The 27,733-nt window shown below is 42.3% G+C and overlaps 1 protein-coding gene across 1 annotated transcript; it reads right to left on the reverse strand.

The window, feature by feature from the left end:
* Positions 1 to 189: 189 nt before the first annotated feature.
* DRC1 (dynein regulatory complex subunit 1) lies at positions 190 to 27,613 on the reverse strand (the record flags this gene model as incomplete). Its single annotated transcript, XM_081313011.1, has 17 exons — positions 190 to 252; positions 5,285 to 5,387; positions 6,196 to 6,339; positions 9,775 to 9,986; positions 10,478 to 10,564; positions 10,826 to 10,915; positions 11,092 to 11,250; positions 12,375 to 12,633; positions 15,569 to 15,703; positions 17,415 to 17,554; positions 18,400 to 18,522; positions 19,387 to 19,473; positions 20,935 to 21,072; positions 24,990 to 25,173; positions 25,928 to 26,040; positions 26,664 to 26,751; positions 27,417 to 27,613. 17 exons carry the CDS (start codon positions 27,611 to 27,613, stop codon positions 190 to 192), a joined length of 2,322 nt encoding a protein of 773 aa, XP_081169137.1.
* Positions 27,614 to 27,733: the final 120 nt, after the last annotated feature.

A 27,733-nucleotide genomic window follows, 5' to 3' on the forward strand; every position in this document is an offset into this window, starting at 1 on the left:
TAACCTATGTGTTTTCAAACAAGCACCTCAAAACAACAGAGGGGCTTACATGCTGAAGTTGTTTGTGCCCACTCTTGCCTCTTGGGGACTTAAGTGGGGACTGGCTGTAATGACCTGGCTGTAATGATCCAGACAAGTAGTGAGAATACTGGGGGAATAACCAACCCACATCTCTTGCACAGAAGATTATCATGGGTTATTCATCTGCAAATGCAGTAAGTGGGTAGGTGGAATGAGCAACGCAGCATTGGCCTGTAACAAACAGAAGCAAAGAGATTAAGGCTCCCTTGTATCCAGCTCAATTTCAAAATGCTTAAAAGTACCCCATCTCAAGGTATATAAGTTTTATTAAGAATTAGCACTGGTTCCCAAGATCTATAGATTGGATTAAATAAAGTCTGTTCATAATGATTCTAGATTCTCTGGTTTCTCTTTTCTTTCTTTCTTTTTTTTACTAAAAGCATAAGAGTCTTTGTGAAATAAGCCAAAAATAGACTTAGTTCAGTATTCTGTTTTCTGCTAGCTGTCTGTGGGAATACCACAAGAAAGCTAATGAGGGCAACCATCTTCTTTTTCTAAATCCACTCTCTTAAAATTGTATTTGGCAACATACTATCTCAAAACATGGTTCAAAATAGCTCAAGCCCTCTGACAGACTGTTTCCCATGTTAGAAAACTAGCCAATAGTCATCTTGATATTGTGTGGCAGCAAATTCATTACACTGACCAAACAATTTCATCAAGAAATAGCTGGCTGCTTGATCTTCCTCCAGTCTGCACCACTGACTGTTACCACAGCCTTGCTGATATTGAGGTAAGAGGAACAGGATGGGCCCCAGCCTAAGACTTTGGTACTGCTTTGTGTCTAACAGTTGCTCCAATTTTATCTCCTTGCTATATACTCAATTATAACTCTCATGCATTCAACCATGGGTGTAAATGCATTCCCCTGAGACACTAAATGAAACAGTCTGGTGAAGAAACACAAATCTACCTCTATCTTAATCCATATTGCATTCATTCTTCACTGAAAGTCTTATGCTTACTAAGTTTCATACTTATCAACATATAGATGTCAAATCCCCTAACAGCTGGGCAACATAATGGAAGCAAGATTTGTAGATGTCAGTAAAGTATATTTCAGTATAATGAGCAAATACAGAGTCTTGCAAACTGCAAAAGAAAATTCCTACCCTCATTCATTAGTGAATTCCTTAAGGCAGAGTATCAAAACATTTTGAAAATTCCTTCCAGGTTTTTTACAATCTGGATTAGTTGCAGTTTATGAGGAAAACTGTTAATAGACTCTCCTATCTTACAGTAGCTTATACCTAATACAGTAAGCCTTCCCCTACTGTCTCAGCCTCCCCAATGCCTCTCACATTAGCTACAATTTACGATCTGGAAAACAGAAAATGTAGTACTTGGATTAAAGAGTGGTGCATAATGGAAAGGAGATGGTAAGATAACATACTGTGTATTATAACTGACTTAATATGTTAAGCAAGTAAAGTTAACATCACTGAATCTAAGAAAATAAAATGTGAAGGACAACTGCTGAGATCTATGTGGACTTGAAACTATATAAACTAGGACAAAACTAGGACAGAAGCAGTGGCATAGCGTGGGTTGTCAGCACCTGGGGCAAGGCAAGTAATTTGCACCCCCCCTCCACAGTGGGCGGCGACCCGGCGGCTCGGATCGGATTCGCACAGCCAGCACTGCAGTGAGAGAGAGTGAGTGAGCCAGGCAGGGGGCAGAGAGCTGCGAGTGCGAGCGCGCCCCCCCAGATGTTGCACCCGGTGCGGCTGGCCCCCCCTGCACCCCCCACGCTACGCCACTGGACAGAAGCCTTCCACCCTCTTCTACAATTTTTATTTTGAGGAAAGGTTTTTATACTGATTTGAATTTGATTTATTCCTAAGCATTTTCAGAAATTTTAGAAAATGCTGTCAAGGTTTTGCTGCTGATGTAGCTTGTATATTTTCAAAATATTGTTGCGTTTTTAAAAATGTTTTCTCTGAAAATTATCCTGGAGGGATAATTTATGGCAGGGAAAATGACAAACATTACCAAATAAACATAGATCAGTGTGACTTAAATTCAGTGTGAGAAAGGTTTTGCAAACAAGATGCTGGATAGGCCCTGCAGGGATTTCCTGGCCTAGTTACAGGTACATAACTGGCCTAAAATATAATAAAGCACGCCATATGTAAGCACCTTGAAAACAATGCTAGGGCTGCCAAGCGTCTGCATGGCTTTATCATAAATAAGTATTCAGAGAGAAATCTTTTCTCCTTTAACAACATAACTATACTAGTGGACAAAGGGATTTAACTCACCTACATTTCAACAAAGCTTTTGACAAGATTCCATACAGCATTCTGACTGACTAATTGTTAAAAGTGATGTACCGTATATACTTGAGTATAAGCCGACTCGAGTATAAGCCGAGACCCCCAATTTCACCCCCAAAAACTGGAAAAAGTTATTGACTCGAGTATAAGCCGATCCGCCGTTCTGCAACCCTCTGCCGCCAGCAGAGGCTCGATCCGCCATTTTGCAAGCCTGAATACACAGGAATACCCTGTGTGTCTCCGTTCCTCCTGCCGACGTTTGGGGAGGTTTGGGCGCCTCCCCAAACCTCGGCAGGTCTCCGTTCCTCCTGCCGACCTTTGGGGAGGTTTGGGCGCCTCCCCAAACCTCCCCAAACCTCGGCAGGTCTCCGTTCCTCCGCACAGACCTGCCGACCTTTGGGGAGGTTTGGGCGCCTCCCCAAACCTCCCCAAACCTCGGCAGGTCTCCGTTCCTCCTGCCGACCTTTGGGGAGGTTTGGGCACCTCCCCAAACCTCGGCAGGTCTCCGTTCCTCCTGCCGACCTTTGGGGAGGTTTGGGCGCCTCCCCAAACCTCCCCAAACCTCGGCAGGTCTCCGTTCCTCCGCGCAGACCTGCCGACCTTTGGGGAGGTTTGGGCGCCTCCCCAAACCTCCCCAAACCTCGGCAGGTCTCCGTTCCTCCTGCCGACCTTTGGGGAGGTTTGGGCGCCTCCCCAAACCTCCCCAAACCTCGGCAGGTCTCCGTTCCTCCGCGCAGACCTGCCGACCTTTGGGGAGGTTTGGGCGCCTCCCCAAACCTCGGCAGGTCTCCGTTCCTCCTGCCGACCTTTGGGGAGGTTTGGGCGCCTCCCCAAACCTCCCCAAACCTCGGCAGGTCTCCATTCCTCCTGCCGACCTTTGGGGAGGTTTGGGCGCCTCCCCAAACCTCGGCAGGTCTCCGTTCCTCCTGCCGACCTTTGGGGAGGTTTGGGCACCTCCCCAAACCTCCCCAAACCTCGGCAGGTCTCCGTTCCTCCTGCCGACCTTTGGGGAGGTTTGGGCGCCTCCCCAAACCTCCCCAAACCTCGGCAGGTCTCCGTTCCTCCTGCCGACCTTTGGGGAGGTTTGGGCGCCTCCCCAAACCTCCCCAAACCTCGGCAGGTCTCCGTTCCTCCGCGCAGACCTGCCGACGTTTGGGGAGGTTTGGGCGCCTCCCCAAACCTCCCCAAACCTCGGCAGGTCTCCGTTCCTCCTGCCGACGTTTGGGGAGGTTTGGGCGCCTCCCCAAACCTCCCCAAACCTCGGCAGGTCTCCGTTCCTCCTGCCGAGGTTCTCCGTTCCTCCTGCCGAGGTTTGGGGAGGTTTGGGCGCCTCCCCAAACCTCCCCAAACCTCGGCAGGTCTCCGTTCCTCCGCGCAGACCTGCCGAGGTTTGGGGAGGTTTGGGCGCCTCCCCAAACCTCCCCAAACCTCGGCAGGTCTCCGTTCCTCCTGCCGACCTTTGGGGAGGTTTGGGCGCCTCCCCAAACCTCCCCAAACCTCGGCAGGTCTCCGTTCCTCCGCGCAGACCTGCCGAGGTTTGGGGAGGTTTGGGCACCTCCCCAAACCTCGGCAGGTCTCCGTTCCTCCTGCCGAGGTTTGGGGAGGTTTGGGCGCCTCCCCAAACCTCCCCAAACCTCGGCAGGTCTCCGTTCCTCCGCGCAGACCTGCCGAGGTTTGGGGAGGTTTGGGCGCCTCCCCAAACCTCCCCAGGTCTCCGTTCCTCCTGCCGATCTTTGGGGAGGTTTGGGCGCCTCCCCAAACCTCCCCAAACCTCGGCAGGTCTCCGTTCCTCCGCGCAGACCTGCCGACGTTTGGGGAGGTTTGGGGAGGCGCCCAAACCTCCCCAAAGGTCGGCAGGAGGAACGGAGACCTGCCGAGGTTTGGGGAGGTTTGGGGAGGCGCCCAAACCTCCCCAAACCTCGGCAGGTCTGCGCGGAGGAACGGAGACCTGCCGAGGTTTGGGGAGGTTTGGGGAGGCGCCCAAACCTCCCCAAAGATCGGCAGGAGGAACGGAGACCTGGGGAGGTTTGGGGAGGCGCCCAAACCTCCCCAAACCTCGGCAGGTCTGCGCGGAGGAACGGAGACCTGCCGAGGTTTGGGGAGGTGCCCAAACCTCCCCAAACCTCGGCAGGAGGAACGGAGACCTGCCGAGGTTTGGGGAGGTGCCCAAACCTCCCCAAACCTCGGCAGGTCTGCGCGGAGGAACGGAGACCTGCCGAGGTTTGGGGAGGTTTGGGGAGGCGCCCAAACCTCCCCAAAGGTCGGCAGGAGGAACGGAGACCTGCCGAGGTTTGGGGAGGTTTGGGGAGGCGCCCAAACCTCCCCAAACCTCGGCAGGTCTGCGCGGAGGAACGGAGACCTGCCGAGGTTTGGGGAGGTTTGGGGAGGCGCCCAAACCTCCCCAAAGGTCGGCAGGAGGAACGGAGACCTGCCGAGGTTTGGGGAGGCGCCCAAACCTCCCCAAACGTCGGCAGGTCTGCGCGGAGGAACGGAGACCTGCCGAGGTTTGGGGAGGTTTGGGGAGGTGCGCGCGCACCTCCCCAAACCTCCCCAAACTTCGGCAGGTCTCCGGATGGTGGTGGCTTGGGAGAGGTGCGCGCGATCCCGGAAGCACCAAAGCCTCGGCCGCGCACAAGTCCTCGGTAAGTTTTTTTGTTGACTGGAGTATAAGCCGAAGTGGAATTTTTCAGCCCAAAAAGTGGGCTGAAAAATTCGGCTTATACTCAAGTATATACGGTATATAAAAATGGAGAAGTCTAACTAGAAGGTTGCAGGTTCTGCATCTCTACAAAATTTTAAGTAGACGCCAGATGGACAACTCATGAAGAGGGTCAAATTAGTTTTCCTGCATTTTGTAGAGGATTGAATTATATGGTCCCCTACTCCTCCACAATTTTATGGTTCTACATTTCTATCCATTTACTTACTGGGGATTGTAAATATTGCTGTAGCAGCATCTGAAGTTCTTCATTCTGCTGAGTCAGACCATTAGTCTCTGTAATCAGCTTTGCCCTCAGAGTCAGAAAATGACTAGACAGATGGAAAAGAGAAAGGGGTCCTTCAGTACAGTATGGACAACAGTGCTTTCGAATGGTCAACTTTTGAACCACATGGATATCCCGCACCCCTTCCTCAGCCCTCAAGTAATTTTCGGAGCTCCTCAGAGTAGATATGACCAAACACTGCTAGTGAAGCACTGTACCAAAATGGGAGCCTCAGGTATTAAGGAAGATTAAGGCTTTTATATATCTTTTTTTTTAAAAAAAAGTCTATTTTTTTCCCTTTGGGGGAGATGGGAAGGGTGAGAAACTCAAGGGTGCCTTGAATCATGTTTTCCCAACCCTCCTCACACATTGGATAATTTTTATTTTGCCCTATTACTCCAATACTATTGGAACATTAGCAGTCAAACTCAGTAGCCTAGAGGTGGGGAATGCAGGATGAGGACAGTTATGTATCCTCAATGAAAAAATACAGCTTTTCACTATCATAGAGAAATGAACCCATTAAAACTGGGCAACAGAAGATCAACTTCCTGATAAACTGACCAAGTAAAGAGGAGAAAGTCAGTATTTTCTGTTCACATGTCTATAAATTTGCATTTAAAAAACCAGTGACAAGACTGGGATTGAACTGGGATTTGATTAAAGTTCATTGAAACTGAAGAAATAAGTCTTCTGCTTATTGTGGTGAAACTACTCTCACCACAAGTCTCCAGGACGAGTAACACATTAGCACGCTTTGTTAATATTGCTTAGGTCAAATGTGTCTAGTCCACTCCTTGTATGTGCAGAGTTGCTCTACTATCACTAAGGGCATGGATGTGCAGATCACTTACTAGTATTTTTGTAAGCCAACAATCAGAGCATCCCAAAGCTTCAGTTTTCCATCTGGGATAACATGAGCCAATGCATCCCAATATTCAGAATCTTTAGAGTTGTCCCGCTCTTCATGTACTTTCTTTATCTGTGGCCATTGGTCCCTAGAGGTGAAGGAAAGAGCCACTGGCTGGAATAATTTGATCTGACATAAGCAACTTCCTACTGTATTGGTCCTAAACTCCTATCACAACCTAAGAGAAGGCTTCAACTTAATTCTTCTATGCTGTTCTCACCAACTCAGACATTAGCATGACCAGGGGCTGAATCACAATGCTAGAATAGAAATCTCACAGTGAGCTGTTATTTTGACACACTGTGGAGATGGTGGCTTCTCAATGTCCAAATCTTGATGAAAACCTCATCAAATATAGCAATGATGGAATCCCCTCCAATCCAGACGGTTAAATGCATGGGGCATTTAATAGTTTACTTCCCCCTTGACCCCAACCTTCTCTAATTTTTATATAATTCTAGGCAGCTTATGACAGCACAAACACAAAAATATAAAACAAAACACTAGGAAATTATTAAACATTACTAAAGGAATTTAAGACAATAAAATCTTCATTAGCTTTCAAAGGAAATGTTCACCAGTCAACAATAGAGCTACATATCCCTCTGTTGAATAATTTATGCATCTGGGTAGAAATATTGAATAGCACAGATGAGATTTTCTTTCTCAATTTTCAAAACAATATTTCAATCCATTTGAGGCAGTACTATTTGTACTGAGCATCAGTTGCTCTGCCCAGTCCTAACTGGAGATGCCAGAGACTGAACTTGGGATTTTATGTGTGAAAATACACTTCTGCATAAAAATCTTTCCACTTTTATACTTAGCCAAAAATGCCCTGACAATATTTTTCTGCTAAGTCTCCATTATAATCACAAGATAAGTAAAATGTGTAATGTTTCATCATCTCATTATGTAACAGGTGAATCAAGAGACCACTAGTGGGTGAGATTAAATAAATATTTATGGCCATTTCAGGCAGATCAGGGAAGCCCCTTCCCCTCCAGTCAGCCTTATCTGTGGTCATTTTGCTGTTGTCCCTTAAAAGGCTAGGAAGAGCAATGATCTGCTGATGGCCTTTTATGAAACAGCCCTAGACTGTTCAGCTGGCAATACAATTGCAATCTATGGCACTTAACAGAAATAAGTAGTATTGAATACATAGGTAAAGGTAAAGGTTCCCCCGCACATGTGTGCTAGTCGTTGCCAACTCTAGGGGCCGGTGCTCATCTCCGTTTCAAAGCCGAAGAGCCAGCGCTTGTCCGAGGACGTCTCCGTGGTCATGTGGCCGGCATGACTAGATGCCAAAGGCTCACAGAACGCTGTTACCTTCCCACTGTAGTGGTCCCTATTTTTCTACTTGCATTTTTACGTGCTTTCGAACTGCTAGGTTGGCAGAAGCTGGGACGAGTAACAGGCGCTCACTCTGTTACACGGCACTCGGGATTCGACCCACCAAACTGCCGACCTTCTGATCAACAAGCTCAGCGTCCTAACCCACTGAGCCACCACGTCCCTATTGAATACATAAAGAAAGCAAAAGTAGGGAGACAAAAACCTAAATAAAAGTGCTACTTATGACTGAGCTTCCTTTATGCTTTGGAAGTGTTTGTTTTTCAATCCAACTCAGTTTAATGACTAAATGGAGTATAGGAGGGAGACTGGAAGAAGCCTAAAGATGATGGACAGTCCTGCACTTGGTAAGGTCATGGCTACGGCAGCACCACTAATTAACACTTTGGAACATATGCAGAAGGAACAGAAAAAAGGATCTACAGTTACAACAGTAATTTTGTACAGGCAGTTTTGTGTCAACTCAGGATGGTTGGACAGTATTTCAGTTCACTTAACCCTTAACAGGGGAAAGGCCCTATACTATATCCTACACTATATCCAATCAGTTTAACATCAATACCTGGGAAGCTCCTAGAAAAGATAATCAAAAAACAGATCTGTGAACAACTAGAAGCAAAGAAAGTCATAACTAGTAGCCAGCATGGGTTTGTTAAAAACAGATCATGCCAAACCAATCTTATCTCTTTCTTCAATAAAGTGACTAAATTAGTAGACCAGCAAAACACAGTGGATGTAGTATACTTAGATTTCAGTAAGGCATTTGACAAAGTAGACCAAAACCTACTCCTTGGTAAATTAGGAAAAGGTGGAATAGACAACATCATCACCAGATGGATCTGTAGCTGGCTGACAAACGTACTCGACGAGTAGTCATCAACAGCACTACATCCACATGGAGAGAAGTAAGCAGTGGGGTACCACAAGGTTCCGTCTTAGGCCCAGTACTCTTCAATATCTTCATCAATGACTTAGATGAGGGAATTGAAGGGGAACTCATCAAATTTGCAGATGAAACCAAACTGACAGGAGTAGCCAACACCCCAGAAGACAAACTCAGGATCCAAAAAGATTTTGACAAACTTGAACAATGGGCCCTATCCAACAAAATGAGTTTCAATGTGGAGAAAAGCAAAGTCTTACATTTAGGCAGGAAAAACCAAAGGTACAAATACAGATTGGGCGAGGCCTGGCTTAAAAACAGCAACTGTGTGTGGGACCTTGGAATCCTAGTGGACGATCACTTGACTATGAGCCAGCAGTGTGTAGCAGCAACCAAAAAAGCTAATACAATCCTGGGTTGTATAAACAGAGGCATAGAATCAAGATCACTCAAAGTATTAGTACCGCTTTATAAAACCCTAGTAAGGCCACACCTGGAATACTGCAGTCAATTTTGTTCACCATATTGCAAAAAAGATGTTGAGAGTTTGGAAAAAATTCAGAGAAGAGCAAATAAGATAATTAAAGGCCTGGAGACTAAAACATACGAAAAATGGCTACAGGACGTGGGTTTGGCTAGTCTAAAGAAAAGAAGAAATAAGGGAGACATGATAGTAGTGTTCCAGTATCTGAGGGGCTGCCACAAGGCAGAGGAGGCCAGGTTGTTTGCCAAAGGACCAGAGGGAAGGACGAGAAACAATGGTTGGAAACTGATCAAAGACAGAAGCAACCTGCAATTAAGGAGAAACTTCCTGACAGTGAGGACAATCAACCAGTGGAACAGCTCACCTTCAGAAATCGTGGGCACTCCATCACTGGAAGTTTTTAAGAAGAGACTAAACATTCACCTGTCTGAGACGGTATAGGTTCTCCTGCCTGAGTAGGGGGCTGGACTAGAAGACCTCCAAGGTCCCTTCCAGCTCTATTCTACTCTACTCTACTCTACTCTACTCTACTCTACTCTACTCTACTCTACTCTACTCTATTCTATTCTATTCTATTCTATTCTATTCTATTCTATTCTATTCTATTCTATTCTATTCTATTCTATTCTATTCTATTCTATTCTCAGTGGCACTACTTATTTGAACTTGCACCTATTCCTGGCTGCTCATGAGCATCATATGCACTACTACCAGGGCCAAGCCAACTTTCTGTTTTAATCCATTCTTCATCTTTTGGGCAAATCCAACACCTTTACCAGCCCCATTTTTCAATCCAGACCTACCTTGGTATCTGGAATTCCTGAACAAATGCCTTGAGAGCCTTCAAAATGTCATCAGGATGCATACAAAGTGCAGAAAGGGGCACTGTTGTAATTGTGGAGCTTTTATCCTCCTCTTGTGGTTCTGCAGACACCTCCTCTTCCTCCTCTCCTATACTCTCTGCCTCTTGAGATACTTCTTTGACAACTGTATCTGCCACTACAGCTTCCAAGTCCTAAAAGAAAATGAAGGATTCTGGGAGAATAATAGCCATACTGTATGTCCCAATGAAATACAGAGAATATTCAACAGTCTGAGAGAGCTGAGATGTATGTGTAAGGGAGAGTATTAAACGAAAACAAAGATAAATAAGGCATGAAAGAAAAGGCCAACATTTTGTGAAAAGCAGCCATAACCCAACATTTGCTGGTATTGGTTAAAAGCACAATCCATGACTGCAACTAAAAAAATCCTAAGACAGAATGATTATTTTCGCCAATTCATGTTTCTCAGCCTCCATTGGGCAGAGATGGAGGGACTTTCAACTTCAATGACACCGCATAGAGAAAGTCCATGAGAGGTGGGAGTAGGCAATTAAGCCAGAACAGAGCTAAGACTAGAGTGATGAAGGAAGTTTTGATGGTTGGACCACTGTACAGATAAACCCCTACATGCATCAGATTGAAAATCACGATGTTCATTAGTTGAAGCCCCCAACACTATTACCTGTGAACCAGCCATCTTCTGAGCCTTGAAATTCATGAAAAACTCCAGCATTCGATACACATCATCTTCACTGTCAATTGATAGGGCCTATAAGAAAATATAAAGACCTAAATGGGTGCTAAGAGATCAGCTAGTTAGGTGGCATAAGGAGTCCAGTTAGAACTCAAAACTAAACTTAAAAACAAAGGTTGAGACCTTACACTCCTGGCAGACTGTACAAATCTCTACCTTGGGGTAAATAGGAATAACGGGGGGGGGGGGAAATCAGTTACTGAGGTAGCATAGAGAGGCCCCAATCCCATGTACATGCTTTCCCAATCACTTCTGCAAGAGAATTAAGGAACTTACGGTGAAGATGGAGTCCAGCTTCATGAGAGTGCGATCAGGCCTCTCTAGAGGTTGCAGGAGACCCCGAAGCTTGCTCTCAATCAAAAAGCCCTGGCAAAGGAAGCGGATACAGAAGACAAGAGGCGAAACATCAATTGTTGGTCTGACTAATTCCTAGAGCTGAACTTGGGACATGACTTTAAGAGGATATAGCAAGGCCCCAGCCTCAGAAAGCAGACATCTGTAGCAAGTGACGAACCCCATGCTTCCTCATTTTCTCAGCTCACCGACTCATCACATAGGAGCTCCAGAATGTGCTTGATGGTCTTCCTTGAAATAGACCAAAGTTTCTTTGATTCTGGTTCAGCTCCCACACCCTCTTTACCCTCCTCTTCTGGGACCGCTTCATTCTCTTCTGATGGTCTGCCCTCGGATGGGGAAGAAAGCTGCTGAAGTGATTGACTTGCTAGAGAAAAAACAGAACTTGGGGTAGCAGCATAACACAGAACTTTCCTAAATACATAAAGCAATTAAACCAGCTATTCTTTATCCATTGATTTTTTTAAAAAAAAAAATAGAAGTCTAACATATGCCATTTTAACAAGTCAACATACAGCATCCCTCATACAAGATGGGTGGGCCAGCAACAGAGTGCCTACATCGCTATAATTCTATACCACCAAATTCCACATTTATTACAAGGTGCATGAGCCTAAGAAATTTTCAGTCGTAACTGATATTAAAAACAGCATTTCGCTTTACAGTGTCACAAGTATTTGTAAATTTGCAGGTACTGACAAAACCAAAAACAGGATGTTTGAGGAGGGGTGATGCTATATGATCAGAAATATGGGCTTAATAACTCGTCTAATTATTTAGAAAAGGCTGTAAAAACTGATCCCCAAAGTTGCATGCGACCCCCGAAACACAATGCAGCTTCCATAAATTCCTTCAAAAATTGACACCTTGCAATTTTTTATATGGCCAGATTCCAGAAATTACAGAGAAGTTAATAGTTACCAATATATAGCTTTCTGAATTGAAAGCAAAAAGGTGCTTCCGAGGAGTAGGAACAGGGCACTTCCCTGAAACCCTTTAAAGCAGCTGTACCTTTTTCTATATTCACCTGGCTGCTCTTAAAAGTTGCCATGTGATCCTGGGAAAAGATACAATTAATATTTTGGTTTAAGGAGCTATAAAAAGGTATCCATCTGTTTTAGTGAAAGTAAAGTATGTAAAACTGGCATATCCAGGTATGACTGCATAATCTGCATTATATACTGTATATGACACAAAATTAGTCTTCATAGGAGTGAAATTTGGAGCATTGCAATAGCAGAATTTGTCAATTTCTGAGAAAACAAATTTTTCGTCCTTCGTTTCTGAGGAAACTATGCAATTGTCTTCATTTTTGTCCCCACTTCATGACTTTCATGTCCCATCATCTTCTTACTTGCTAAATAAATCCCATCTTTACAATGGGAAACAGAATCATTTATACAGGCATTAGCAATGTGGTGCAACTTGTCTCAAATTGCATCGATCATGCTGCCTTTATGCAGAATTCCACAAAGGTTTTGGAACTTTGCTTACTGTCAGGTGTGATCACCTCACGGGCCAGCTCGTTGGCTGATTTCATCTGCTTAGTATGCATGATAGGTCCCACATTGTGCAGGAACCAGCCATCGGGTTCAGTCCAGGGTAACCCCAACTGCTGAGCATGGATGACACGGTCAGCATCAAAGGCTTTGCGAATCAGCACCTTGGCCTCTTCTTCATTCATCAGCCACACATCCAGGAAATGTTCAGCATCCACAATGGCAAAATGTCTGAGATAAGAAAAGAGATGCATGACTCAACAAACTTGAATCTATACTCAGATTTTGATTGGCACCAATACACAATGGTTTGGCTACAGATCAATAATGAAATAATTAGAAGTCCCAAGATTCATATCCTAATAAACATGATGATGTCATCCATTTAGTCATCTCCAATTCTTGGTGATGCTATGGGCCAGGTCTCTTTACGCCTTGTACTGCTTCTTTTTGTTGTTCTATGCTGTGGCTGGTGTCAGATTTGATAGTGCAAATCCTAATATATGTAACTAAATTGCTCAGATCATACAGTGTATCATGCTAAACTCTATAGCCAGGTTAACAAAGCATAATGGCAGGGCCACCTAACATGCTATACCCAAGTAAACCACATGTAAGACTTAATGAATGAATGAATCTTTATTGTCAAAGTACAACTATGTATACATTGAGATTAGCTGAGCCTCCCTTTGTGCTCCCACCCCCCAACACACAGTGACAACAAACCCTCCATCTTACTACACCATGTGAACCAACTACACCACACACCGGCCTCCCAAGTCAATTCTGCATAAAATTCACACAGGTTATTTCTCATTCAAAAGCCTAACAGCCCACGGATAAAAGGTGTTTTTCAGCCTGTTGGTGTGGCTGGCTATACTCCTATATCTCCTACCTAATGGTAGGAGAGTAAAGAGATACCGTCCAGGGTGTGAGTCGTCCCTGAGAATTTTCCTCACTCTTCCAAGGCAACGAGCCCTGGTGATGTCATCCAGTGGTGTCAGGGAACAGCCCACAATGTCTTGTGCTGTACTCACCACCCTCTGTAATACTTTCCTATCTGCGGCTGTCAGACCAGCATAACAGACCACAATACCATACGAGAGGACGCTCTCTATAGTAGACCGGTAAAAGAGGGTCATTAGCCGTTGTTCTACCCTGTTCTTCCGCAAGATCCTGAGAAAGTGAAGCCTCTGTTGGGCCTTTCTAGCCACCTGGGTTGTATTAACATGCTATACCCAAATAAACCACATGTAAGACTTAATATAATGGTGTGGTTCAGACAATATGCTGAGCAAATGGCAGGATTCATACAGCAAGCTGATGTAGGCCAATATTGATTTGATTTGATTGATTGATTATATTTATATGCCGCCCTTCTCCCTAAAGACTCAGGGAGAAGGGTTGCATATATATTTATTTATTTTATTTTATTGGATTTGTATACCGCCCTATTCCCGTAGGACTCAGGGCGGTTTACAGGGCAGTTAAAACCATGAATACAAAAAATTAAAAACAATTAAAACAATTAAATTAAATTCAAGCCCCAAGAGTAAATCTAAAACCCAGTTAAATTAACAACCCCACAGTCTGGACCAAACAGATCGAAGAGCCGAGTTTTCAGGTCCCGGCGAAATGAGCGAAGGTCGGGGGCAGTCCTAAGTTCTGTGGGTAGTTGGTTCCATAGGGCAGGCGCATCCACAGAGAACGCCCTTCCCCTGGGAATAACCCGCCGGCATTCATTAACTGGCGGTACCCTGAGAAGGCCCTCCCTGTGGGGGCGCACAGGACGATGGGAAGATGATGCTGGCAGCAGGTGTTCCCTTAGATAGTCCGGACCCAAGCCATTTAGGGCCTTATAGGTCATTACCAGCACCTTGAATCTCACCCGGAGAGCAACCGGAAGCCAATGTAGCTCGCGGAGAAGAGGTGTTACACAGGAGTATCAGGAAGCTCCCATCAAAACTGCTCTCATTGCTAAGCTTTATTCTACCTCAGCAAGAAGACCAACAACTGCCCTCACTTGCCTAATGTAGAGCAACTTAAGGAAACAACTGTGGGTTTTCCTGGCATCACATGCCAGCAAAAAAAGAATAATTAATTGCTTTTCCAACAGGAAGAGGCAGGTTTTGACAGATGATTGCTCTACCTGCTTCAAGGATTTGCCACTGTTTACTAGACAGAATGCCACAGTGACTGATCCAGTGGCGATAATGAAGAAAGACTTCTGAATGAATGTCAGAAAAGCTGCAAGAAAAGTAGTGAAAAGAAGCAGCTCTCAAATGTGAGTTTTCAAACACACACCTTGCAGTTTTGAATGTAAGAGCCATGGCTGAGAGAGCACGTCTCCCGCCTCCATCCATGAGTGATTGTATGCATTGTGATTTGAAAGTTGGTTCTCTGAAAGCTAAGGGACCAATCTCTTCTGTTACACTAGCTAAAATAACTGAAAAACAATGTAGTGTGATCAGAGATGGATACGCTTGGAATACCTTAAAGTGGCCAAGAGGAACTAGACAAATTCCACTCTAACTCTATCATGACAAACATTGAGGAAGAGGAACATGTCAAGAAAAGAAGAGAAATACTACTCTAATACCATGGACTTATTTGTCCGAGGCCAGCAGTAAAGGTTGCAAATGGCGTTCACATGACTTCAAGGATGCTATGAGAGCCAGAACTTTCAAAGACTAGTCTTAAGGACCCTCATTCAATACTGTCATAAATTCAGTCATTGAACCAATAGTTGTAATGCTAGGATCATCTGTATGATTTTAAACTGCCTACATGGCGGGGGCTGGTGATGAGATGAAAGCAACACTGTCAGACTATGTACTTTAAGGGGTGAGTAAAATTTGGTGTTAACAAGTCACGAAGAAGAGTCATGTATAAAAAGAAGCTTGTGTGGTTTGTGCTTCAGTATGTTGTAATATATGTATGTAAGTATGTATGCACACAAAAAACTTGTTAATCTAGGTGTATAGGGTAAACAGAAAGAAAAATTCATCTTTCACTCCCCCAACATGGGTTTACAGGACTCTTGGTGTAAAGAACACAAATCTTCATCTGTTCTGAGGGCAACATAACTGAGTGCAGAATTCTAGGCCAGCGATAAAGTGTCTCAAATTGCTTTCATCTGCCTCTTGTTCCAGTGTGCGCTCCCCACCTCATTGTTCTTTGCAAGTCCTTGTACTGCTCCACAATCCGCTTATAATCAGCTGTCAGTGTCAGGTTCTCCTCACGATACTGCTTGATCTGCTTGGCTAATTTCAGGCGCAGGTTATTGAGCACATCATGCTGTCTAAGAAGCAAAGAGACAGACACATCTATAACATGAGCCAACCCAAATTTAAAGGGCTTAAAACCTTTAGAACTCATGGTTTAAAATATTCTGTCACTTTGTGGCAATAAGAGTTATTATTTAATGGATTTCATTGTTCAGAGATCATGGATTTTAGACACTACAATTTTACATCATCCTTTGAGGAGCTGAAAAGCTTCTGAGGATATGCATAAGGGTAGACCTCGACTTACGACCACAACTGAGCCCAAGATTTATGTTGCTAAACAAAACATTTGTTAAGAAAATTTTGCCCCATATTATGACCTTTCTTGCCACAGTTGATAAGTGAATCACTGCAGTTGTTAAGTCAGTAACATGATTGTTCAGTAAATCTGGCTTTCCGACTGACTTTGCTTATCAGAAGATCACAAAAGGGAATTGCGTAACTCCGGGACATTGCAACTGTCATAAATATGAATCAGTTGCCAAGCATCCAAATTTTATCCATGTGACCGTAGGGATGCTGCAATGGTTGTAAGTGTGAAAAATGATCATAAGTCACTTTTTTCATTTCCATTGTAACTTTGGTCACTAAATGAACTGTTGCAAGTCAAGGACTACCTGTACTTGGGTGCATTCCAGCATAAAATTTACAATACAGGTAGTCCTTGCTTAATGACCAGTCACTTAACAACTGTTTGAAGCTACAATGGACCCCCCCCCAGACCTGTGGAACCGCTTGCCGGTCGAGCTCCGGATGGCCCCCGACCTTCGCTCCTTCCGGCGGGATCTAAAAACCTATTTATTTGAGCAATCCGGCCTGGTCTGATGGGTTTGGGGTTGGGTTTTTAATATGGTTTTAACTATTGTATATATCGGGCATAAATGATTTAATTGTTTTTTTAACTTTTGTATTTTGTTTTTTAATATTTATTGCCCTGTACACCGCCCTGAGTCCTTCGGGAGAAGGGCAGTATAAAAAATTAATAAATAAATAAATAAATAAATAAATAAATAAATAAATAAAAGATACTTATGATCGAATTTCAAAGTTACCCCTACTCTGCAGTCGTGTGTTCTCATCTGGGTGCTTAGCAAACAGCTCACATTTACAGATGTTTGCAGAGTTCCACAGTCAGATGACCACACTTTTCAATATTTTTTGCTGGTTTCTGACATTTACTTCCTGTTTCTGACAAAAAATGCCCATAAAACAGATTCGCTTAATGACAGCTGTTTAATTCAATGACAGCGGCATTTGCTTAATGACAGCCACAAAACACAATTATAAAATTGGGGGTGGTTACATGATGATCCGTCCAACAGCCACAACAACTACGACTGTAATTCCAAGCTCAATTACAGTCACAAGCTGAGGACTACCAGCATTTGCTTTTCCTTTCCAGGCCAAGGAAAAATAGTGATTGCAGAAGTGTCAGGTGTAAAACATCAGGGCCATACGTTAAGTTCCAATTAAGCTGATTTGTTGCTCATGCCCATGCACAGAAATCTAGTCAAGCAACAGCCCTATTTTGGCACTAGATAAAAGGTTAATCATGAATGGAATTTATATCACAATCCTGGCACAGGTTGGACTTCGTCTGCTTGTGGCAACATAGAGACTCTAGGCTGATTACTCTTTTGACTCAACCCCCAGGCTCTGCTACTCTTCCTACTACAAAGAGGAAGCAATAAAAATATGAAGCAAGGAACCTATTCTGCTACTCACTTATTGAGCTTCCGCTTCTGTTGGGATTTGATTATGGTGTTCTCATCATCTCTCTTCTTCAGCACTTGGAAATTATATTCCAGCTTCTCTTGGTTTAGCTGGTAGATGGCTTTCATTTGCTGGAGTTGCTGCTCCAGGATCTGGTACCACAAACAAAAATATTACATTAAGTCAACTTTGTAATAGCAGAGCTGTGCTAGTTTAGAGCAGCAAAAATCAGGAGTGCGATAGCACTTTTTCTGACTAACAAATTTTATTAAAGGGCCTGCATGCCTTTGGTAAAACTTGTTAGTCAGAAATAGATGCTACTAAACTTTTTTTTTTTACATTGAGTGATAAGCCAGGATTATGATATCAATTCCATTCATGATTTTGCTACATAGGAATCAGGCTGAGCAGCAATAATGCTATCCCTTTAGTATTTTCACCACTTGTCAACAACATTGCCTATTGCATACATTAGAGTGCCAAGGCGGAGCTTTTCAAGCAAACACTCTTGACTAAAAATTTTAGTACCCTCATCTAAAAACAGGTAACTAGCTTGGGAATCTGGAAAGGAAATAAAGAAGCAGAGCTATTGAGAAGAATCCAGAGATGAAAGTTCTCTTACTGAAGACAAAACACTGTATGAAGTTGAATAGTTTCATCTTTGCAGCAGAAGAAAAATTAAAATAGCACAATTCAAACATCGCGATCCTGATCTTGAGCTGGGGAAGTTGGAAGACTTCCAAATACAGGTATCTATATAATTCTTAGATATTTTAAAACTTTACTGAAATCTACACATATTAATGGTTGTGCTACGGTTATCCATTTCTAGTGAACCAGCCTGGCCAGCTTCTTGGTGTCCATCAGATGAAATAAGGAACATACACTGAGAAATCTGCCAATGGCAACCTCACCTTCCCACTGCTCTTTGGGGCAAATTGTCCTGCTTTACCCAGCTTCCCCCAAACGGGCATAGTAAATTGTTCTTGATTCACACCTGCACATCATGCTCCAATTTGATCTTCATAACATTGTACTCCTCAGCATCTTGCACCCGCAGTTGGTTCAGTTCCTGTTCATACTCCTCCACCTTCTTCAAGCGAGCCATCATAAAATCCAGCTTTAAAAGGGGAAAATATGTTAAGTATTAAAAATAGCCTAAGTTCTCCCTTATACTCCACTTGATTATATGTTATGAAGTCATGGTCAATTTTCAGTGATCACATGTATTTTCTCCATGATGATCTGGTTGTAACCTTCAGCTCTTATAACATACCAACACCTTCCCCCCACAAAACCTGCACACAATCATTTTAGTGACAATGGCAGAGGCCTCAATTCATACTATCAGCTAATGATCTGCTCTAAAAACTTTCCAGATAATAGCACCATATTAGTATCAACCTATTCCCACACTGCAGAAGATAAGGACAGCATCTCCTTCCTTTCAATTTCATGGTATGTCAAAGTTTTTAAAAGATTTTTTTTCCAAGATTTTTTTTAAAAAATAAACACAGTGTAGTCAGAGGAAATAACATTTACGATCTATTCTTTTGGGGAGGGGGGGACACTTTTCCTACCACTGTGTGCATTTCACATTATGAAAGACACAATGGCAGAGACAGACTAAGAAACATCAAGACAAACTGTTATGTTCTAGATTTTAAAATATAAAGTCACCCTAAATTACACTCTGGAGATCAAATTAGGTTTCTTCTACCTATACTTATTTATTCACCCTCAAGCATCGCCCAATAATTGAGCCATCAAAAATCTGGACATTGGCAAGGACTTTTCCAGAAATATTTAATATTTAAGCTTTACAAAAGATTGTTATTCAAGTTTCCCTTGCAATCATCTTCCCTTTTCCTCTTATATTCCATCTGTTGCCATATACCTTTCTTTTCCATCAGCTTTTCCACAAAGAACTCTTGGGTTATCACTGCTCCCTGAGATCCAACAGAACAAAAAAACCCCAAATTACCTCTTGTCGGTTTAGAGTTTGCATGGCTTGCTCCCATTTCTTTTTGTTGCTTGCAAGAAGTTCACGACGCTCCAATTCAAAGGCTTTCTGGGGGGAAAAAATCTATGATTTAAACACCTCTTAGCCTACGAGCAAAGAAGTGAATAATCTCAAATAAGGGTAGGAAAATCTCTCTATAGAGCTAACATTTAATGATAAACATGATGTGAATTCCCCACTGTAACGTGAAGTACAATGGAGTTATACAAGTGGATCTTTCCCAAGTGTTACTGCTGAGTGAGATCAAGTGAGTCTCAAGTGATAATATTTTTAGAACAGAGAGAGTCACTTGTTCAGATGCATACCCATACAAATTAAATCAATCAGTCAAGACTTCTTGTTCCTTCTAAACTTTTAATAGTTTTTTTAAATAATTTTCACTGTTAAAATGTTAAGCTCCTTCTACATTAACAGAATAACAGAGCTGGAAGGGACCTTGGAGGTTTTCTAGTCCAACCTGCTAATCCTGCTCAGGCAGGAAACCCTAATCCATTTCAGAGAAATGGTTGTCCAATCTCTTCTTAAAAACTTTCAGTGTTGGAGAATCCACACCTTCTGGAGGCAAGTCATTCCACTGATTAATTGTTCTAACTGTCAGGAAATTTCTCCTTAATTCTAGGTTGGTTCTCTCCTTGATTGATTTCCATCCATTCCCGTTTGTTCTGCCTTCAGTGCTTTGGAGAATAGGTTGACCCCCCCAAAATTCATTAATTCATTTTGTGTTGTGTTCTTTTCCTACTGTGATCAGTTATTTACTGAATATTTGTAATTTTTATCTATTCCACTTATAGTAAATAGAAGTATTTGGTAAACAAATACAATAGTAAACTGATACAATGCACATAAACATTTCTTTCTCCACTAAAGACTTGTCCCAAAATAATTATATTAATGTTGATTATTTAGTTGTGAACTCAGAATAGAGACCTCTCATTTGAATTCTTCCTGTTTTTGCCTTCATATTACTCTATATGTCACAAATGGCATAATAATCACGTGTCCCACTCAGTGTTACATATGTGAGACGGGTGGCTATATAAATTTAATAAATAAAAATAAATAATAAAAATAAGACCAAGCTTCTGTCTTAAATTTCAGTATTGACTACTCATTTTACAACAGAAAACAAGAATCTGATAAAAAAAATTCTTTAGTAGTGTCTGCAAACTATGGAACTTACTCTTCAAAGTTATTAATTTGCCATCTAGTCTCCTGAACTTTTGAAACAGAATTGAATTCAATTTAGCTAAACATACAGAATTGATAAAACATTATTTCCTTAGTCTTTTACTATTTATTTTAATTTAATTTAATACTGTCAGTAGTTTATAACATTCTTAATCTGTTTAGATTAAGATTAACATATAACAGGCTACTTATAAATTAGTAAGAGACAAGATACATTTTATACACATTGTATTGTTTTTCATATAACTCTATTTTCTTTCTCTTATCTGTTGTACATGCACAACAAATAAAAATCATCTTTTGCTAAAAAAAATCATATACCTCTATATACAAAAGTTCTCGACGGTAGTTTTTAACGAGATTTCGGATCTGTTCCTCCATTCGCTCCAGCAGCAAATTAACATCTTCATTCTGTTTCCTAAGATCTTTCACATACTGATCATCTTTACTCTTCAATTCCTAAAAAAGCAAAATCAATCAGAAAAGCAAAAAAAAAATTAATTTAATTCAGAAAAAGAATTAATTGTGGTATTGTTCCATGTTTACCTCTGCAAAACTGAAAGCTGTTCAGCAAGCTACAGGATGTGTTCAGTAATACAATCAGTCAAGACTTAGTAGCTGCACAGCATGTAAAGCTTGGTTAATTGTGGTCAGTTGTGTCTAACCTTTTTATAGCTTAGCTATTATACAATCCCAGTGTGTTTGGTGAGTTTCATAGTTCAGTATGTTGTGCATACTCAGTAAATAAACCAATTCAGAAACCAATTCAAGCTGACTGTACCAATCTAGTTAATCTGCCTTCACCCCCAAATCTTTGAGTGGAAATGCATATTTTTTAGGGCAGGAGACTACAGTACCATGGAAGCTCTAAATGGAGAGGGCAAAGATGAAATGGATGTAATTTTTGATTATGCTTATACTACACTGCAACAAGGAGAGTGCAAAACGTGGGTTGAAACTAAACATTAAGAAAACCAAGATCATGGCATCCTGCTCTCTCAATTCCTGGCAAATAGATGGGGAAGAAATGGAGGTAGTGACAGATTTTATTTTCCTGGGCTCCAAAATCACCGCAGATGGGGACTGTAGCCAAGAAATTAAAAGACGCTTGCTCCTTGGGAGGAAAGCCATGGCAAATCTAGACAGCACACTAAAAAGCAGAGACATCACCCTGTCAACAAAAGTGCGTATAGTCAAGGCTATGGTCTTCCCAGTTGCAATGTATGGCAGTGAAAGTTGGACCATAAGAAAGGCTGAGCGCCAGAGAATTGAGGCCTTTGAACTCTGGTGCTGGAGAAGACTCCTGTGAGTCCTTTGGACTGCGAGGCAATCCAACCGGTCAGTCCTAGAGGAGATCAACCCTGACTGCTCTTTAGAAGGCCAGATCCTGAAGCTAAAACTCAAATACTTTGGCCACCTAATGAGAAGGAAGGACTCACTGGAGAAGAGCCTAATGCTGGGAAAGATTGAGGGCAATAAAAGAAGGGGACGACAGAGAATGAGGTGGCTGAAGCAGTAGGCGTGAACCAAGATGGACTCCAGAAGACAGGAAGGCCTGGAGGAACATTGTCCATAGGGTCGCGATGGGTTGGACACGACTTCGCAACTAACAACAACAACACACTTGCAACACACCTTACTACAGACAGACATCCTAACCCTCACAGGAACACATTTATTCACTATGCATCTTTCCTCATACAGTATAAACACACTCATGTATCTTCCCTCTCTCTCTCTCTCTCTCTCTCTCTCTCACACACACACACACACCCACACACACACACACATTTTCTTTTCTCCTCCCACTACTTCCCAATTCATTGATCAAAATCTGTGGGGGGGTTTTACCATAGGCTTTTCTCTCCAACAGCTGTGATCCCTTCTTTCCCAGAAAAGTGGCTCAAAATCACGATGCTTATGGCAGGAAAAACAGTTATCATACTTCAAAAATAAGACCCTGTAGTTTGCCAAACAGCCAAACATTAGTAAACTACATGAAATCACAGAGGGGTGGGGGTGGAGGGTGGAGAACACAAATATTTTCAGACATCACAATGTGGTGGCAGATTAAATACCCTCAGCATTTATGGAAACTTTAAAATTTATTATCAGAACTCAGCAGCAAGTTTGAAAGTGGCTCCAGGGATCATAATCTCACCATTGGGAGCCATATGTAGCTTGTTGGTCATGGATTGTGCACCATTATTTTAAGCATCAAATAAGGTGCTGTTCGCTGTTTAGTCCTATTGCTGTTGAGGCTATCACTTTTCAAAATCTCATATTTCTTCCAAAGATCATAGGGCAGAAGAAATAGCTCCTATTCACATTGCTATGCTCACCACTTGCCATTTTTTTCCAGTAATAGTACCCAGCTGTGAAAAAGCCATTCCCAGAGAGGATCTTCTGGAATTTAAACTTTGTTGCAATGACAATCTATTTTACTTCCCAGGCTTTTCAACTTTTAAAAAATAGCAAATATATAAGAATAAAATATTTATTTTACCTCAGATATTCCCTGTGAATTACAGGGGAGTGGGTCATCTTATATTTAATGGGGAACATAAAGACCACTGTTGATTTTTTTGAAGGGGTGGAAAATGCACATATGCACACAGGGAAACATATTAGTTTCAGCTAGAATTAGTTACTCCCTTTTAAAAGGGGGAAATAGAGCTGGGCAGTATCTGAGAGTTTGCTTGTATTCTTCCTTGCAGTGATTACTTTGGGGAGATCTTTTGGGGAGATGAATATAGTAGATACTTGTGTTCTAGATATTAAGTATTTTGATGCTATTTTAGGTTGACACTAAATGTTTCCTTCGTGTATTGGAATTTTCCAGGTAAGAAGTAAATGTTCAGGAGATGATTGCCTCCTAATTTTTACCATCATCAGTTCAAATTAGTTTTCATATGTGTGTGTATGTATATCTAAGGTAAAAGTAAAGGTTCCCCCACACATGCGTGCTGGTCGTTTCCGACTCTAGGGGCCGGTGCTCAACTGTTTCAAAGCCGAAGAGCCAGCGCTTGTCCGAGGACGTCTCCGTGGTCATGTGGCTGGCATGACTAGACGCCAAAGGTGCATGTCACGCTGTTACCTTCCCACCGTAGTGGTCCCTATTTTTCTACTTGCATATTTACATGCTTTCGAACTGCTAGGTTAGCAGAAGCTGGGACGAGTAACAGGCGCTCACTCTTTTATGCGGCACTCGGGATTTGACCCACCAAACTGCTGACCTTCTGATCGACAAGCTCAGCGTCCTAACCCACTGAGCCACCGCGTCCCTTCTGTATGTATATGTATATGTATGTATATATGTGTATATGTATATGTGTGTATCTATCTCTCTCTCTCTCTGTGTATATGTGTGTGTGTGTATATATATCTGTGTGTATGTCTGTGTGTGTGTATGTATGTATATATATATATATATATATATATATATATATATATATATATATATATATATATATATATATATATATATATATATATATATATATATATATATATATATATATATATATATATATATATATATATATATATATATATATATAGTATGTATGTTAAATATTCAGAATACACTTGCTTAGTCCCAGACACGGGACAAATCTTATTTCCTGTTTCAGCCTAGCCCATCCACAGGCAGTAGCCACAGCAGTGGCAGCTCACATTTGTGTAAATTTTTTGGCTTGCTAACAAAGAATAAAGGGAGACCGATATGATCATTTCAAACTTATTTGTTCTCATCAGTCAGCCATACCCTTCTGAGATTCGAACCTGGGCCGACTGCGTCTTAAGCAGTTGTTTTAACCCCTAGGCCACAGTCTCTCTCTCTCTCTCTCTCTCTCTCTCTCTCTCTCTCTCTCTCTCTCTCTCTCTCTCTCTCTCTCTCTCTCTCTCTCTCTCTCTCTCTCTCTCTCTCTCTCTCTCTCTCTCTCTCTCTCTCTTAGCTGAGAAGCAAGGAAGATACACACACACACACATACATTCTATAGATAATATATATGTTCCCATTATTGCATGATTTGGCTAGCTGCAGGGAGAGATGAGATTCTATTGCTCTTTTCGCACCTAGCCTGTGTATGATTTATGTTTGAATATTGGAAATCAGTAAAGAACTTTCCAAAAACAAAAGCTTCCAAATTACCAGTTTTACTTAGGTAAGGACTGCTTTTCCTTCACAGTTTAGTATATGTATCTAAATATCCTTCTATGTGAGATCTTCTGAAATACTTACAAACTATTATAATCTTCTTCTTTAAAATTCCTTTCTCTAAATTCATTGTTCTTAGCATAGACCTTTCAGAATGTCCCTGCAGCCATATTTGCTGAGAGCAATTTGATGCATGTACACTAAGCATGAATCCTACCTGCTGTAATTCACTAATGACCTTGTTCTTCTCTTCAATCAGCAATGCACAGTGCTGCTGCTGTAGATTAAGAGCCTCCCAGAGATCCTGGGGGATGGTCTTCTGCTTGGCCTTGGCCCACTTGGCGGTAATCTCATCAAACTTGTCCAAATTGGCCTTGGCTTCATTTTCAAGTTTCTCAATCCTGAAAATAACAATATCTAGGAAGTTTATTAAAAACAAACTAAATGAAATTCATTTCTATTCTATATGAAGATTAAAACTCATAAATTTTTTTGGGACTGCTATGGATCATGAATGATCTGAAACTTCCTTGGAACATTAATTCTGTTCCTTCCTCAGTCTTTCTTTTTGGTGGAAAAGCCAAGCTTCAAAAAAAATGTACAAAGCAGCCTTTTCTCTTTGTACATTTTGTCTGCTGGGTCTTGTAGTTCATTCAAGTTCAAGCTAATGCATTATAATGAAGTACAGATGTCGTGTTTAATTTCTGCTCAAAAGCAAGGGGATCTGTGGGGGATAGTGGTGGACATCACAATTGTCAAGGAATATTTATTTGCAAACTAAGACAACTCATGAAAAATACATCATCTACACATATATGGACAAAACGCACAAACATACATATAGATAAGGCAGACTGAAAACTGTTAGTAATATGTAGTGAACATCAGATAGCTTCTATAAGCCATAGCTATTAATAAAAAGTTTGCAATCTTCTTGGAGGCATCCTGCTGTGTATGCACAACTCATTTTAAAAGATGCAAGGCTCTAGTTGTGCAGTTGCAGCTACCATCTTGACCTTTTTGCCCCCAGATGCCCCAATTCAAGGGGAAGGTGCTTTATTAAGACAACCCTAATTGTGCTAAGCTTGATTTTTATCCTTCTTTCAACTCCTAAACACTGCACAGTTCCAAGAGATGCTAATACAGAGGTCTTACCTTTGCCGAGTCAGCTCTTCTTCCTCTGATCTCCTGTGTGCCTCTCGAGAATCAGCTGCCACCTGGATGTTTGTTACTAGCTGTGTGCCATCAAGCAACAGTTTGGCCAATCTCTGAAAGAAAACATGCCAGAATCAGATTACACATACATAAAATATACCTAATTCAGTTATAGAGTTAACCCATTTCAGGATTTGCGGAATATAATTAATATTTGAGGGACGGCCTCTTCCAGATTACATCTACCTGTCCCAGAAGGCAGGCAGGCAGGCAGAGCCATATTCAGGTCCCATCTGCTAAGGAGTTTCATCTGACAGCACCATAGAGGCAAACATTCACTGTCATGGTACTTGCCCTACAGAACATTTCCTCACCCAGGTTGAGAATGACCCCCATCATACTGGTTTTCTAGCAATCCCTTAAACCTTTATTTTGTCAGCTGGCCCAAAGTGGGGTCCCTGTGAAATGGCTACACTGTATGTAAGATCTTGAAGACATTCTCCTATGATTTTAGTTACATTTATATCTGTTTAATTAAATATGGTTTTTTTCCAAACTTTTATAATAGCCTTTAAACACAAACTATTCAGACATCAAGTTTCTGTTTTATTCTACCTTGTTGGATAGGCTATGTAGTGAATAACTTTTCTGCATAGAGTCTACTCTAGACTGTCCAACAAGGCAAAATATGTCATACAATTTGATTCACACGGTGATTCCCTAATTCTCTACTAACCTGTCTACTCTCCTCTATTTGCTTGTGACTCCTGCTCTGTTCCTCTTCTACAAATTTTTTTGCATCAGGATCTTCCCCAAGGGCTTCTCTAAAACGGAAAAAACAAACACAAATATCTATTTAACCTATACATGATAGGGGTACCAATAAAAAGCTAATCTGAAGCAGGTTCCTAATAAGTTTATTTTTCCTGATAAGGAAAAAGGCAAAAATCAAGATGTTAAAATTTGGGAGGGTTACAAATAAAGAGATATTTCATCATCCCACTCTCTAAAATTCTGATACTGAATGCATTCTAAAAGCCTTGTATAGAAGCATCTGTTATTCATAATCCATGATTTTTGTTCAGTTTGAATTGGAGCGACCTTTTAGACAGAGGCAATGGAGTGGGCACTAGGGATGAGCCTCATTTCGTGGAAACCAAATAGCTGGAAGGTGGATTTGGGGGATGAGGGGGGAACCATTGGGATGAAGACCCAATAGACTCTATTGAATAGAGACAGGTGAAGATTGACAGGGCTCAAGAGTTCACATAAGTTCGCGAGCATTTTATGACCGGTCACGGTTACCTCGTGGGGGAAACATTTATTATGTCATTGCTGGACTGTGGATTTGCAATTACGAAAATCACTGGCAGGTTTGCCTTTCATGGTTCAATTCTTGCAAAGCGCTTTGGGGATTCGTTTTAGGACCCCGAGGCGATGCATGTGTGTATATCCCCCACCCCCATCCCGTCCCCTCTATCAAACCGACCGTCGTTTCGTCTCCAGACGGGCAGCGATGCGAAGGCGGCGGGCGGCGATGCGCTCCAGGGGGTCTTCTGAGTTTAAATTGGCGGCCTTGGAACGCGGGACGGCGCCGCTACCAGCATCCCGTCCGGCCCCGCCCGCCGCCTCCGCCTCCACGTCGACATCTGTCCCCGCTTCGCCTTCGGATACAGCGGCGCTCATTTTGGCGGCGTTGATACTCCACCGGCCTCAGCAACCGCCTGTCTCCGGTACCCTGGTAACAGCGTCCCTAGCAACCCAGACGTAGGGCCTGCCCCTTCTACGGAAGCCGATTAAATAGCT

Source organism: Vipera berus, assembly GCF_964194415.1.
Source record: "Vipera berus genome assembly, chromosome: 1".
NCBI classification, from domain to species: domain Eukaryota; kingdom Metazoa; phylum Chordata; class Lepidosauria; order Squamata; family Viperidae; genus Vipera; species Vipera berus.